The 16,343-nt window shown below is 29.3% G+C and overlaps 4 protein-coding genes across 5 annotated transcripts; 2 read left to right on the top strand and 2 right to left on the bottom strand.

Moving 5' to 3' along the window:
* Nucleotides 1-324: 324 nt before the first annotated feature.
* Nucleotides 325-1,875, top strand: LOC132929013 (replication initiator 1-like). Its single transcript, XM_060994038.1, has one exon. The coding sequence runs from the start codon at nucleotides 508-510 to the stop codon at nucleotides 1,366-1,368; it is 861 nt and encodes a 286-aa protein (XP_060850021.1). The 5' UTR covers nucleotides 325-507; the 3' UTR covers nucleotides 1,369-1,875.
* LOC132928989 (signal recognition particle subunit SRP68) lies at nucleotides 1,643-6,942 on the bottom strand. Its single transcript, XM_060993989.1, has 12 exons — nucleotides 6,858-6,942; nucleotides 6,425-6,517; nucleotides 5,640-5,706; nucleotides 5,451-5,564; nucleotides 5,231-5,387; nucleotides 3,689-3,810; nucleotides 3,321-3,504; nucleotides 3,026-3,253; nucleotides 2,796-2,942; nucleotides 2,544-2,689; nucleotides 2,194-2,437; nucleotides 1,643-2,130 (listed from the first exon to the last, which is right to left on the bottom strand). The coding sequence occupies exons 2-12, from the start codon at nucleotides 6,510-6,512 to the stop codon at nucleotides 1,879-1,881; spliced, it is 1,749 nt and encodes a 582-aa protein (XP_060849972.1). The 5' UTR covers nucleotides 6,513-6,517; nucleotides 6,858-6,942; the 3' UTR covers nucleotides 1,643-1,878.
* A 363-nt stretch (nucleotides 6,943-7,305) lies between these two features.
* On the top strand, nucleotides 7,306-12,936 carry LOC132928975 (pyruvate dehydrogenase phosphatase regulatory subunit, mitochondrial-like). 2 transcript variants are annotated; one of them, XM_060993968.1, is made up of 16 exons: nucleotides 7,306-7,456; nucleotides 7,554-7,808; nucleotides 7,871-7,998; nucleotides 8,067-8,170; nucleotides 8,238-8,501; nucleotides 8,599-8,869; nucleotides 8,929-9,053; nucleotides 9,751-9,947; nucleotides 10,714-10,868; nucleotides 10,988-11,127; nucleotides 11,251-11,280; nucleotides 11,367-11,515; nucleotides 11,625-11,829; nucleotides 11,901-12,170; nucleotides 12,250-12,422; nucleotides 12,509-12,936. In XM_060993968.1, the coding sequence occupies exons 2-16, from the start codon at nucleotides 7,579-7,581 to the stop codon at nucleotides 12,765-12,767; spliced, it is 2,700 nt and encodes an 899-aa protein (XP_060849951.1). In that variant the 5' UTR covers nucleotides 7,306-7,456; nucleotides 7,554-7,578; the 3' UTR covers nucleotides 12,768-12,936. The 2 variants fall into 2 exon arrangements, with proteins under 2 accessions (XP_060849951.1, XP_060849960.1); XM_060993977.1 differs by lacking the exon at nucleotides 11,251-11,280.
* On the bottom strand, nucleotides 12,921-16,272 carry LOC132929021 (large ribosomal subunit protein eL13). The gene is made up of 5 exons (XM_060994048.1): nucleotides 16,130-16,272; nucleotides 15,624-15,901; nucleotides 15,379-15,558; nucleotides 15,172-15,306; nucleotides 12,921-13,101 (listed from the first exon to the last, which is right to left on the bottom strand). Exons 2-5 carry the CDS (start codon nucleotides 15,867-15,869, stop codon nucleotides 12,982-12,984), a joined length of 681 nt encoding a protein of 226 aa, XP_060850031.1. The 5' UTR covers nucleotides 15,870-15,901; nucleotides 16,130-16,272; the 3' UTR covers nucleotides 12,921-12,981.
* Nucleotides 16,273-16,343: the final 71 nt, after the last annotated feature.

Below are 16,343 nucleotides of genomic sequence, written 5' to 3' on the forward strand. Positions count from 1 at the left end.
GCCAATCAGAAATATGTAAAGGTGGGCCCGGACTCAACTTCCTTTCTTAAACATTGGCACCACCATTGGCCAGGGATGATTGGAGTGTGTAAATATACTGGTCGTAATTTAAACAAACTAAAAAATAAAACGTGATGGCCGTGATTTCTATATTAAAACGGTTTGCCACAGTTGGTCTTTTATGGGACGAAGGGGCGCGCTGCCGGTATAGGTCGTGCAAGTGCGTATTGATAACGGGGTCAGGAAGGGTTGTTTGAAAGGGCGCCAAAATGCTGCTCATGGAAAGGCGTACGTATGGTTTTTCTTTTTGTATGTTTAATACTTTATTGATTATACGAAATCAACGCAGCCATCTTGTATCGCATTTTTCAATTTCCCGTAACAATCGCAGCGGCGGTCTCGGACGTGAGTCGTCCCGTCCACGGAGGAACGGTGTTGAAGATAAGCGTTCTCCGATTTATTGGTAACTACCGAGGCAGTCAGATAGACAGATAAACGACAGCAGCGATGACTTCCACGTTCCGTTCGAGCGACATACTTCAGCAGATGGACTTCGCCATGATTGGCACCCACTTCGCTTCCGGTCCGCTGCAAATCGACCAAGATTTCGCGGGCATCAGCGGGGTGCACTTCAACGGCGCCGGGTCGCAACAGCACTATGCCAACGACGGCGAGGTGACATTGCAGCCCAACGGCATGCCACCGTCGTGGCAGAGCATCGCTGCTCCCGGGTCGACCGTGGCCGATTACTTGTCGCACTTGCCGGCCACGCTCACGCTGCACCACTTCCTAAAGTACTCGGGTGAGTCGATCTGTAAAGACGTGCGGGACGAAACAAAACCCCCGAAGAAGAGGAAAAAACAAAGCAAACAAGCGAACGCTACCGTCGCATCCGCAAGTGACCGCTGTCCGCCGACGACAACGACAACGACAACAACAACGCCGCCACAGGTCAAACCGAAGCCCGGCCAGATACGGATAACGAGCTGCGCGGATGGCACCACTATGTTCGGATGTCCGGAATGCCGGGCCGAGTATTTGGACAAGCATTTGCTCGAGGAACACTTGGGCACTCACGCCACGGAACGGAGATTCGTGTGCGACATTTGCGGTGCCGGGCTGAAGCGCAAGGACCACTTGACGAGACACAGGCAGAGCCACAGTTCCGAAAGGCCGTATGCCTGTACGGTGTGTGGCAAAGCATTCAAACGCAAGGAGCAGTTGACTCTGCACAAGGTGGTACACACAGGTGAGAAGCGACACGCTTGCGTAGAGTGTGGCCGTGCGTTTTACAGGAAAGATCATTTGAGGAAGCACGCCAGAAGTCATGCGGCCAGGAGAGATAAAAGTAGTGGACAGACGTGTTAAGACACCATGGCGGACAGAATGTAATGAGTCAAAGCACGAAACGATTTGCCAATTTGTAATTAAAGATTTTCATTCATATACATATTATTATTATAATATGTATGTTATTCAACTCTTGTAACTACTGTCGCTTATAAACTAATATTAAATTATACGTGAGTGCATTATAATATACCATTACCATATTTATTATGAATTTGTAAATATCATGTTATTAGTCATTATCAATGTTTTCCTTAATATTAAAAAATATCTGTTATTAAAACAATGAAACTAAGTTCATTAGCAGTAATTTATTATTATAATGTATACAATTAATATATAATATAGAAAAATTAATTAATCATTAATTTATTGATGTATAATATATTATTATCATTATTTGAACAAACTTTTAATATTTAAACTATGTTGAAAGATAAAATATTTGACTGTACAGTATTTTATCCATATTGATTTTTGGATTGTACAAGTTCAAAAATACAAAATATGTGTTTTATTATTAAACGTTCACTTCTTTTTTCCACCCCAACCCCACAGACCTTTAACAAATCCGGAAATTCCTTCTTTGTTAGCCGGATCAGAAACTGGTTGTTGTTGTTTTTTGAACGCGGGAAGTTGCACAAAGTTTAATGCAACATCGAAGAACAATGGCTTGCACGGTATTTCTTCCATTTCAGGTGGTACTTTAATAACATTTGGATCTTTACCTAATATACTCGAATCTTCGTAGTATTCGTCCAAGCGTTTCGTTAAAGGCATCTAAATTAATTAAGGTATTTAAATGAACAATTATGTTGAACAATAATTATGTTGAAATACTACCTTTTGAAGTTTGGCATTTTTCAAACTATCTAATTCTTCTTCATTGTCCTGTTCGAGAACACTTTGAGCATGAGCGCAATACTTGGAAGACTCGATGGTGTTCACTAAGTTACTCAATCGCGTCTTCAAATCATCATCAACTTGATTTATAACTGAAGATATATGAAGTAATGCTCGTTCATACATAGCCATTGTATCCCTCCAACGGTGCAGAGTACTTAAACTCTGACCAATATAATAGCATCTAAAAAAAAATTATAAATTTATTTTAATAATATATAAATTATAATTTAGAATAAGATGATAATATTACATAGAAAAGTTTTATGATGAAATATTTTAAAATATACCTAAATGCTTTATAAGCTTTAGCTTTAATAACCAATTTTTCTTGAAAATCTGAGTCGTCTTCCAAACCAGGCAATTGTTGTTCCTCCAAAATATTTTGTATCAAAATCTCATATAATCTAGTTATGTCTTGAAGTTTCTTACTTCCCTATGTCACAATAATAATTATTAATAAATAATTAAAAGGATACAATTCAAGAGAATATACAGTTATTTAAAAATAAATTATAGTTTTAAACAGCACTAAAACTTACAACTGTTCCTTGTTTGCCATCATTTTCCAATGCGCTTTCAATTAACAACAAATTACGCTGTATTGACCTTTCTAAACGAATGAATGACAAATAAGTATGAAGATACTGTAATGATGATGCTGAAGAAGTTGAAGAACCATCCATTTTCTGCATACAAAATGTGTATTAATCAATTAAAGCAATATAATTCAAACCTAATAACAAAATTAAAATAACTTTAAACATCTAACCTGTTCAGTTTTAATGTCATCCCTTATTGCTAACATAGCATCTTTACAGTCCATTAAATGCTGTTCCAATGAATCACTTTTTTCAGCTAATGTAGTGCATTTGTCCAACAAACTATTAAAATCACGGTTTGCTAATAAGAAAGTTCTTACACGAGAATTTTTTACAGGCACTGTACGATTTCTCCAAGTCACTTCACTTAATGAGTCCCTTGTTTGTGCCATCAAAGTCTATAAAAAATGTATAGTTTATTTAATTAACTATGATATTCTTTTTTTACTAGTCAAAATAACTAACATCTAATGTCACTAATAAATCCCCTTGTGCTTGATTACGTAAGTGTAATAGTTGATTAACATCTGTCTCATTGCCAATGTTATAAGCACAGAAGCGTAAGCTTGGTTCTAATTCTTCATAACGATTTCTATATAAAATAGCATCTTCTTCGTTTAGTGCGGATGCTAATTTTTCATAAATCATTCTGAAAAATAAAATATTGTTATCAAAATAGGTGACATTTTATGTTAATAAATGTAAAACTAAAATTTCACATACAGTATTTGGACATATACATTTGCATGAAAGATATTTAATGATTGACAAAGATTAATATTTTAATAAAAATTGTAATTGTAAACAAGTAATACTTAAAAATGTTTGCTTACTGAGCTTTTTTTAAATTTTCAATGGCCGGTTTCCACTCTTGTAATTCAAACTGCAACATTCCTTCACACCAAGCTACATAAGCTTGAGTTTCCAATTGAGTCCGAGCATCAAATTTTTCTGACTAAAATGTAATTGTTTTTATTAAAACATATTATTCAAACATCTAAAATTATTATATTTTTTTAATTAAATACTTTGAATTAAAATATGTATGTCATTTACATAATATTATACAAACAATTTTTATATTATTTGAACATCTTATATATTATAATTAAGGCTAGGAACTTCATGCCTTAAAAATCCTTGAAACATGCATGCATTTATATGCTAAAGAACCACTAAATAGTAAATATGCATAAAAAAAAAAATCATAGTATTAAATAAAAATCTTTTTAATTATTATTTTTGAATCACGCTTGCGATGTACCGATAAGTAACAATGCAAGTGATTGTCGAGAAACATTAACAATAATTTTAAAATATTTATTTTATATGAATAAAACCATTATAATAATATTTCGGGTCCAGAAAATCTATTTAAAATTAAGTATTTCTTTATAAAATAATAAAACTTATTACTTAACTTAAATAATAATAATTTATATAAATAATTGTCAATTATGCAATATATGCAGCTATACATTTTAAATATACATTAGTATTGCTAGGAAACAAATTTATATTTTACTTAGCTATGTTTTTAATGATTATTGAAAAACATGCAAACTCCTAGAAGTTCCTAACCCTAATTATAATACTTTGAATTATGAATAATTAAAAATATTGTTTGCTAAGATAAATTTGGTAATTGTCTATTATTACCAATGTAGTTATATTATGTATGACAAATTTTATAGGTAACATTAAATTTCTTGGAAAGATTATATTTGATTGAACCCAGAATTTTAATAGAAGTTCATGATACTAATATGCATTTATGGGAGTAAATAATATTTACTATTATATCAAAATATGTCTTTACTCTTTTGAGCGATAAAAACAAACCTTTTATTTGATGTAGTAATCAGTAAACTTATTACTAATGAAATAATTATTGTTTTAATTAAAGCGATAGGAAAATCTTTTACACATATTGCTATTATATCAAAATCAACATCATGATAATCATTATCATTATAAATATTAATATAAAAATTAAAACACAATTTTATTTTATTTATATAAATTAATAATGGTGCATCCTAATCCTTCCCTTTCCCAATTGACACTACTGTTGCCAACTGATAATGATTTGAATTTGAATATCAACAAAAAGAGTAATAAATGTACAGTATATAATTATATGACAAATAGTGTATTATATACTTATACATAAAAGATATTTAATTCAGTATTAAATTGTTTATGTTTTATTATTGTTTTTTATAAATGTATACTACTCACTGTTTGGGAACCTTTGACTTAGCCTATTAATAAACTTCAAATTTAATTCAATAAATTCTGGCTGGCAAATTTATTGTTACCCAAAAAATGATCAACTTTATATTAATTGGTATATAATATTACAATAACTCTACCTCACAAAGCTTTTGAAGTTGTATAGCATAACTAGCAGCTTTTCTTAATCTAGATACCAAATGGAACTTTTTCCTCGGTTCTGTATTAGCTTCAACTCGTAGTTGCATTGCATAACTCCATGCTCTTTCAGCCAACATCAATGGAATGTAAACAGCTCTAAATTTAATTGAATGTTACAATTAAATAATTGATTATTTTTATTTACATGAATATCTTTACCTTTCATCTGTCAGATTGGTTTCTGTAACATTTTTCTTACGAAAATGTCTACGATCTCCCTGTTGTAAATGCATAACTTTTCGTAAACGTCTGATACGCCTGGTGCAATAACCTCTTTAAATTAAAAATAAATAATTGAATATTTCTAAATATTTTTAATCTAAAATATATTAACTATTTAAAATTTACCTATATCTTTGATAATCATTGTGCCTTAAGCCATGCTGCTGTTGAGCTTCTTTAATAATCTTTAATACTGTTAGAATATTATTAAAGAATATTTAAATTTAAATACTAGATACCCATTTTTTTTTTTAATTTCATTAAATCTAACATTAATTAAATACTTTTATATTAAATGTATTTTATATATATTTAAGTTCACTAAATTCCAGTTCTGTCGCCAAATCTATTTTTATTTATATATAAGTAAGTAATTATTCATAAAAAATAATCAATAATGAATGGAAAATATACCAAGTAATAATTTATATTTAATATAATTTGTAATATTGGGGAATCGCAATAGTAAAATAATACATTTTTGCTTATTAATTACGAGTAACCTTTGATACTAAATAACTTTTCGAGAATTATAACATTAAATATATTTTTTAAGTAGGAATCTAAGAAGAAAGCAGGAATCAGGGAAGGAGAAAGGTCAGTATAGGATGTTTGAGGCTCAATAGAAGCAGTGATAGATCTCAATGATTTCAGATAAGCAAAAATAAAAAAATAAAAAAATAATTTATAAACAGGAGTATGAAAAATTGCTTTATCATAATATAATATTAATTTGGTAAGACATTACACATAAAATCCTTGGTTACTCAAGTTATTATTTTTATTTTTGGTACATGAGGAGGATAACTGTTTTTAATATTGTCCATTCCTATACATTTAGCGTAAAATAAATGAAACATAAATTATAATTTAAATATGCGTAATTTAATTAATTAATATAAAAAGGATACTTTCAATTGAAAATATGGGAATTTTCTTTTCTTCATTTTCTGGTGCATTCTCCTTGTTGCTCTCGTTGGCTACAATTTGGTTCGACATCGTACCTAATTAGATACAGTGACAATTATTGTCTACTTAGTCCAAAAGACCAAAACTATTATGATAAATCCGTAACGGGATTATTAATGGATACAAAATTTATAAAATATAAAAACTTTTTCTTATAAAGTCGATATCAATTTAATAGATTACGGAATACGGAGTACTAATTAAAACACACGTTGACAACTTTCGAATTATATGTTAGTATGTTACATAAACGAGTGATAAATCGTAAAATACACTATCAAATATTCAAGTGTCAAGTCCAAAACCAGATAACAATTTTGTAACGTTACAACTACACTTACAAGTCACCATTATAATCAGTAATTCAGTACTTACGTGTAGATGTAGAAGTAGATATCGAGTATTCAAATATATACTCTAAGAAACTATTTAGAATAATTAATAATAGTTTATGATGTAGGTAGTAGATACGTGTTACTGTATTGTCTGTACTATAGACAAAATTATAGGTATTAATATAGTGGTATTAGTACTTATCAATGATATTTAATGGTATTATGGGTTACACCGAGGGATGGGAGTCAGTTCTTCCTCTGATACGCCATTCAACAATAACTGGCGGTCTAGCATAAATATTATAATATTAATATTATATGTCCAATTTCCATGGTCCATAAGTAATAATTGCACATGCTATGATCTGACAAATGTCAATATTGAATCTACAATTAGATACAATTTATAGACACGATAAACTAACTTTTTTATAAAGCCGTGCTTGAATAATTTGTTATCAGACTTGGTTATCTCGTTATTACTTATTATCATTTTATCGGTATTACGTTTATCAGTTTTAAATAATTGTTCGACTTGGTCGACTTTGAAGTTTGAATTGAAGAATTTAAAGTAAATAAAAATTCAATTAAAATAACATGGAATAAAAATCGTATACGATTTCCTACTGCTCATCTGAGGTATTATTTATAATGTTTTATAAATAATTTTAATTAAAATTTAGTCTCAGATGCTGAAGTAGTTTCGTAATGTGTAATGTTTTTTACACTCTTATAGGTCTGTGAATAGTTTCGGTTCAAATATGTTCTTGACCAGATGGCAAAAAAGATTGTACTTGAAAAAGTTAAACCGTTTGTCCATTAGCCTCAGCAGTTGTGACTGTACCCGTACACATTCTACAGTAACTCATGAGTCTGTGCTCCCAACTCAAGCTCAGGTTGTGATATGTGGTACAGGAGTAGTTGCCAATTCATTGGCTTACCATTTAGTGGAAAATGGGTGGTCTGATATTGTACTCATTGACCAAGGAAAGTATGTATCTTATTGAATGCTAAGTTAAATATTCTAAAATGTAAACCCCATTGTGTACTCAGGCCATGTGGAGGGACATCACATTTTGGTTCGGGAACTCTGGGCTTATTTAAACCAATTGCCGAACGCAACATTATTATGTATAGTATTAAGCTATACAGGCAGTTAGAAGCTAAAGGATACGATATTGGTATGTTATTGATAAATACAAGTATTGCACATTTATTTCTATAATGTTTAAATTTAATTTGCATTTAGGTTTAAAACAATGCGGTAGTTTAAATTTAGCTCAAACTAAAGACAGAATGATAGCTTTAAAACGAAGGATTGCATATAGTTCACCTACTGGATTGCATTGTGAGGTAGAGTAATATTAGTTTTAATTTTTGGAACTACTTTCTTAATTTATCTAATATTTGTTTTTATTAGATGTTGGGAAAAAATGAACTGAAAAGATTACATCCGTTTTTAAATACCGATGACTTAGAAGGTGGAGTATGGGTACCTGAAGATGGAGTGGCAAACCCTCAAGCAATATGTAAATCATTAGCTAAATTAGCTTCTGAAGGTGGTGCTCATTATGTTACTAACTGTCACATTCAGAAAGTTGTTACTGAAGAAGATCGAATTAAGGGTGTGCACACTAGTCGAGGGTTTATTTACTGTGAATATTTTGTGAATTGTGCAGGAATGGTAAAATTAATTAATTACTTTTAAGTTTAGCAATATTTAAACAAAAATTCTGATATGATTATTAAAACAAAGGCTAATGATAAGTTATTTATTTTAGTGGGCAAGAGAAGTGGGAAATTTGTGTTCTCCTAAAGTCAGGGTGCCTGTATATCCAGCAGAACATTTTTATGTTACAACTAGTCCATTGCCCGGGATTGGTGTTGATTTACCATGTATAAGGGATTTTGATTCTCATATTTATGCCAGAGAGTTTAACTCCGGATTCCTAGTAGGCGGATTTGAAAAAATAGCTAAACCTGCTTTTCTTAATATGAAATTAATACCACCAGATTGGAAAAAAGATATGCCTTTAGATTGGAAACATTTTAGTAAGTAAATTAAAATAGTGTGTTACAATATAACATAATTTAAATTAAATTTGTTTTAGTGCCCTATTGGGAAAAAGCTATGTCTCGGATCCCAATTCTTAAGGATGCTGTTTATCCAACATTAGCAAATTCTCCAGATACATTTACACCAAACGGAAAATGGATTTTGGGAGAAACCCCAGAAGTAAAATATTTTAAAGTAGAAATAGGATATTTACGAATAAACTTAGCCTAACAATTCTAAAAATACCCAAAAGTTACATTAATTTTATTCCATATAATATTAGTGGCTAAATTTAAATTGAAAAATAATTGTTAACTATGTATGTAACTATTAATATAACCATTTAATAGTTTTTCATTTTATTTACATTTTCATAAATACATTTCAATATTCCTACATGTAGATAGATGAAACTATAATACTATTTTGAAATAAAACTAAATACATTTACAAATGGATTTGGCTAGTATCCAATCACATTTTTTCAATTTTAAATATAAAAAATATAAATAATAAATAATAATATAATATACGTTTTGATATAAAATAGTTTTAATATGAACTTACATAAATAAATACAATGAAACTTCCCTTAACAGACAATTTTTCGGAATTAGGAATATTTTCACTACTTATCTATAGAAAAATCATTTTACAGAACTATCTAAATAACGGACACTTTCATGGCTAGATTTTGATAATTTTTATTTTAGTTATTATCTAAGTGTATAAAAATATGTTTCAATTTAAACTTTTATATATTTACAAGGTGCCAATTCTATGTGTATCTAACATACTATGAATATCTGTCAAAGAGCTATTCAATAAAATATTAATTATTATTGAATATTAAAATGAACTAACAATTGTTTTTTAGATTGACAACTACTTTGTAGCTGTTGGAATGAATGGTAATCCATTACAAGGAGCTGGAGGGATAGGAAAAGCAATGGCTGAATGGATCATAGAAGGAAAACCTACACAAGAACATTTAGCTTTTGATGTACAACGATTTTTAGATCTTCATAATAATAGGATGTATTTACAAGAACGTACAAAAGAAGTAGTTGGCAGGTATTATTTTTAACTAATTAACTTTATTCTATAAATAATAATATGTTTTTATAAATACTAAAATCATTAATTGTATTATCAACATTAAACTATCAAATATATGTATGCTATTCATAGATTTTCTGATTATTTAAATATGAAATTTTTTTATTTTTTAAGAGGACACTATACTTGCATATTATGTTGTTTCCGTCTTATTAATGTAAAACATAGCAAAAACTGTTTTGCACGAAATAGAACCATTGAAGCTGTAGTGATACTCAAGACTCCAAATTGATAAACAATATTGTTGAGAACATTATCTGTGAAATATTGTTTTTATTTTTTTTTATATCACTTATATAAACAAAGTTATTATTGTTTCAAAATCCATTATTTCTAAAATAACTGATTTTGTATTTTCTACATGAAAAAAATAAAAACAATATTTCAAAGTTAAAGTTATCCTTTTTTATGTGGTGGAATTTTCATTTTTTAGTTGTTATGTACCTTTGTTGGCTCTTTCCCGTATAATTTTTGCTGTTTTACATTGGTAAGATGAACAGAAGACAACACATGTGAGTGTAGTATCTTCTTTAGAAGTTTAAATGTTTTAAGTTACTTAAAGTTACCATATAATGATTTAATTTAATGACACTATTAGGTTTATAGCAAAAAAAAATTTTAAACTATCTTTTGACATTAACAATAATTCTTAATTTGTTCTTTAAATTAAATATAATAATTTAAAAATGTTAGTACCTTATTCATAAATTTATTATTTAAGACACTATTCAATACCATATCCTCACCAAAATGAATATAAGAATGCTAGAAAATTACGGTGTTCACCGTTGTTCAGTGTTTTGGAAAAAAGAGGAGCAGTTTTTGGTACTCGAATGGGATATGAACGACCTTTATACTTTGACACAACATATAATGGTAGATAAAAATAATTTAAATAAAACTACATATTACATTATTTTTAAAGATAAAAAATAAGTGTTCTTATGTAAAGTTTAATTCTTTTAATTTAATGCAAGATTAAATATTTTTTACAGGAAAGGGATCTCCACCAGAAATGCCACCGGGTACATTTTACAAACCAAAATTCTTTGATTTTATGTTAGAAGAATATTATGCATGCAGGGAAACTGTCGGTATTATAGATATGTCTTCGTTTTCAAAAATGAAAATTCAGGTATTATTATATGTATAAATAGGTACATGTTTATTATTTTTCATGCATTATGTATTAAATTTGTTTCTATATAAAACATTAAACCATATATTATGTAATAATTATTTGTATATATACATTAAGGGAAAACAAGATGTGAACGAAGAAACCGAGGTAAACACATTATATTTTATGTGAACGTGATTAAAGATACTGGTTTTATTAATGACTAATGTTTTCTTATAATGCATTAATTTCAGTCTCAATGTAATGGTGTTGTTGAATGGTTACAATCTTTGTGTACTAATGATGTTAATATTCCGGTTGGCGGTATTGTCCACACAGGAATGTTGAATGAAAGAGGTGGTTATGAAAATGATTGTTTATTAGTGCGTGAACGAGAAAATTGGTGAGAAATGAAAAAACTTCTTTATTAATAACATTGATTATGTATGTTAAGTTTTTGGGAAAATTTTTTTGATAATATTCAAATTCTTAATAAAATTACATACTTGCAGTTACCTAATGGTATCACCGACTAGCCAACAAACTAGAGTTTTAGATTGGCTTAAAGACCATTTGCCAAAAGATGAATCAATTCAGTTAGCAGATATAACTTCAATGTATACCGTCGTAAACATTATTGGTCCAAAAGCAGGCGCTTTAATATCTGAACTATCACAAACTGATGTTGACATTAATGTACAACCTTTCACCTATAAGGTAATTTGACAGTTATATTAAAATAAAAAATAAAGCTATGGCTAACAATTCAGTTGAAATTATAATTTTAGACTGTAAACATTGGTTACGCTTCTGATGTTATGATGATGGCTTTTACACATACTGGTGAACCTGGGTTTTGTCTCTATATACCATCTGAATATGCACTGCATGTGTATGATCGTTTTATTACAGTTGGATTCGACTATGGAATTAGGGACGTTGGAAGTTTAACACAACGGTTTATGAGAATTGAGAAATTCATACCGTTTTGGGCAGAAGATTTAACTCGTGACACTACACCGTTTGAAGCTGGCTGTAATCATGTTGTAAAACTTGACGTATGTGATCATATATATTTTAAAGTATCATTCATGTCTCTACATTATTTTAAAATATTCCATGTTTCTCTTTTTACAGAAAGAATATTTCATTGGAAAATTTGCATTACAACGTCAAAAAGATCAAGGAATTACCAAAAAACTTGTAATGTTTATATTAGATGATTTAGATCCCGATAAGGACATATGGTCTTGGGGATTGGAACCTATTTACAGAAATGGTAAATTTGTCGGAACCGTAACATCAGCTGGGTAAGTGTACTTATAACAAATATTATATCTTCAATTAACACCTATAAAATTTGATTTATTGAAAAAAAATATGTGTTATATTTCAGGTATGGTTTCACCATGGGAAAATTAGTATGTTTAGCATATATTCGTCGACCTTTTACAGATAGTCGTAATAGGAATCACATGGTTGTCACAAATGACTATATATTGTCTCCAAACGCAAAATATGAAATAGATATAGCTGGAACTAAGTTTTCAGTTACTCCTAAAATACATACTCCATGTGTAAATATAAACATGCAGAAAGTTTTAGATGATTCACGATATGTACCAAAAGTGATTTCTCAAATACCAAGAAACTAATTGTTTTTTCATGAACATTTTAGCATTTAAGTTTGTTTTGAAATTTATAGAAAAAGTTATTTGAGCTGATGTAACTCTGGCATCTATTTTGAATTAAACAACTAAGAATTTAATATTTTTGATATGACATTGAAAAAATAAATAAATACTCAATGATAAGTTTAACGTTTTTATTGAGTTATTATTATAAAAGTCAAACAAAATACACCACCAATCACTTCTTCTTCTTTCCTTTACCCTTCTTGTCAGTGGCTTTCTTTGCCGCATCTGGGTTTTCTGCAGCTTCTTTGGCCTTCTTTTCTTTGATACCAATTAATTTAGCTTCAAGTCTTGCCTGCAACCATATAACATTTTTAATTAACCACAAATACATATAATGGAGTTATTAAGTACTTTGAATTACATAAAATAAAGTAATAATATATTCAATTTAAATACTACAATATTCACTTGGGTAGGATGGTTTTAAATGACAGAACTATATTTTATGGTTAATATATAAATAAATGATGTCATTCAGACATTGAAATAGCTGACTGTGACACATCAGGTCATTAAATAAATTAAATATTATCTGAATGGTTGAATGCGAGACTAAATCACAGATTTCAGTATACTGAGTTAATTAGTATGCCAAACAAATATTTTTCATAAAAATGAGTACCTAATCAGTTTGATATTATTATGTATTATGTAAATATAGATCTCAAATTTGAAAATTTAAATTATTATTCAACTATTGTGTATTTACTGTTAAAATGTCTATATATTATTACAAAAGTAACAAAACATGACAATTTTGAGTAAATCTCTTGTTTGAGACTAGTTAGAAATGAAGTAAAATAGAACTCAATATTTTTTCAGATAATCAACACAGAAATAGTGAATTTCTACAAGTGAAAATAATCAACACTTCCAAATTTATAGTTTTACTTCATATAATTCAAATTAGTTAAATTTCCAAATGAAACAGCAATAATATATCATAACTTTATAACTGAAATATTACTTAACTACAAACTGTCCAGGAGGGATAAAAAAAACTAATTAATTTGTTTCTAAAAAAATAACCAATCCATATTTTTAATATAATATCATGTATTATATTATATTTCATTAATAGCATAATTATTGTACTTAAAAAAAGTATCACGAGGAGATCGATGGATATACAAGATCATATATTATATGTTGATTGGATCTAGGACAATTGGTCCCCATCATAATTTTATACTTGAACAATTAGTCGCTGGCGTAAAAGTAAAAAGTTAAATTCAAAATTTAATTAAAATTTATGTAAATCTTGAAAGCCTAAACAAATAATTTTAAAGATGACGGAAAAGTTATAATCAAAACTATTGCAAATAGAAATAATGTTTTTTTCTTTGTCGCTTACAGGTTTTGACGATATCTATTATTTATTATTATGTTCATTTTCATTTATTTTTTAAACAAATAACTATTACCTATTATATTTTAAAAGTATTATATTATTGAAAAAACATTTTTAAGAACGTTTGTTGATTGGTAAAAAATACTTTGTATTTACCATTTTACTTTTATGCCGGGGACTAATTGTCCGAGTATACAATTATGACGGGACCAATTGTCTGTGTACGACATTTTTTCGTATTTGTCTGCATACCATGTTGATTAAATACTAATGTTACAGATACGTGTGAATTTTAAGTGATGAAGTAAATACATAATAATTATATCATAATAAAATTGGTAGAACTGTTTTAAGTACTTTAAACTATAATTATCTGTTTATTGGTATCAAAAATATATTTTTGAGAAGTGTTAATTATGAGGTATTGCAGTTAGTCACAAAATGTATTATCATTTGATATAATTTAATTTGTGTTATGTATGAAGTATCTGTGTATTTATACGAAAGTGATAATTTTTAAAAACCTTTTATTTACCAAGATTAAGATTTTGGTATAAATTATAAATCTTGTTCCAGTCATATTAAAAAGAAAAAATAATAGACAGAACAATAAATTACTTATTTCATACAGTTATGCGTTTTACAGCAGCATCAACCCAAATTGTGTCTTAAAGATAGTTTTACAACACTTAAGAAAAAAGTGATGAGAAATTACTAATCTATAATTTAATTTAGTACAGGTTGACTCAAGAATTACTCATGAATGAAACCAAGATGGTTAAGAGTAACTCTTTTAAGGATTGTACATTTAATATTCTAGGTATAATATGATAAATTGTAAATATGTTAATTTGACTTTATTAATATTTTTGTAAAGTACAAAAATTTGTTTTAAAAAGCAACAAAATAATTGATAATTTTGCACACCTATGACTCGCACGTTTATAAAATAGCAAAATGTGGATTTTAAAAATGTGCATTAATAAGAATTTTATAACATATTTTTCTTACCTGGCAAATAGCATTGAAAGCATTGAACTTCTTCTCTTCTTCAGTGATAGCCCGAGCTTCAGGTTCTTTGCTGGCAGCCTGTTGGATGGGCAATACAACTCCCTTCAATTGTGTAGCTGTCTTGCATTCTTCTTCCTATAAAATAATATACAATATAAGAAATATCCTGAAAAAAAAAGAGCAATCTAATTATTTATGTATACGTACAGTAGCTTCACCCTTCTTAATCTTGTTGGTCTTGCTCTTGAGTGGGAACAAAATCAATTTGGAACGGTACTCCTTCAAACGTTCAATGTTCACTTGTAATGATTCTACACTTTTGTTTCGGCGTCTGGTGTCTACAGCAATGCCAATGGTACGAGCATAATGTTTATTTAAACCAGCACCCTGATAAATGGTGAACATACGAGTTTAGTAGATATTTATTATTCAATACTAACAAATAAATTTACCTTAAGCTCTTGCAGAGTAAAACCTCGACCAGCACGAACTTTAGTGTGATATCTTAACGTGGGGCAGTGTACAACCGGTCGCAAAGGACCTGCCGCTGGTTTAGGTGCCAAAGCTTTGGCCTTCTTGATACGGTTTTGGTGGCGCCTGTATTTACGAGCTGGCTGATTGAACCAGGTCTTAATGTAACGTTGCCAGTCTTTGTGGAAATGCCCATTTGGGATCATATTGTTTCCGCTTGGAGCCATCTTGATGACTTTAGTTGTTGACTACCTATATCCTAAACAGGGACAAAAGATGATTCGTTTAACGATTGCGGTTATGATCACAACGAAAGTGCAACAAGGAAAGTAGGGTGTAATTAAAAAATAAAAATTAAAAAATTAACTACTAAGGATTATAATATCGATTTGACGTGATTTATAAAAAACATTCAAATAAAATTAAGACAAATAAATGCCTTGAGTTACAGGATTCAAGCGGATAAAATAAAATTGCATGTACTTACCGAAAATGAAGGGAATCAACCACGAACGAATAGAAAAGGACGTTGTTTGTATTTGGTAGCCGTAGTTGTAGTTGATAGGAGTTATCGGCTAACCTCAAAATGACGCGCATTTATTATTTTATGTTGCCCGCACTATTTCATATTTATCGTCAAACAACATTTTATATCGCTTTGGTGGTACCACTGATAAATAGCCGCTCAGGACAAAGTTAAA

This window comes from Rhopalosiphum padi, chromosome 1, assembly GCF_020882245.1.
Source record: "Rhopalosiphum padi isolate XX-2018 chromosome 1, ASM2088224v1, whole genome shotgun sequence".
NCBI lineage: Eukaryota > Metazoa > Arthropoda > Insecta > Hemiptera > Aphididae > Rhopalosiphum > Rhopalosiphum padi.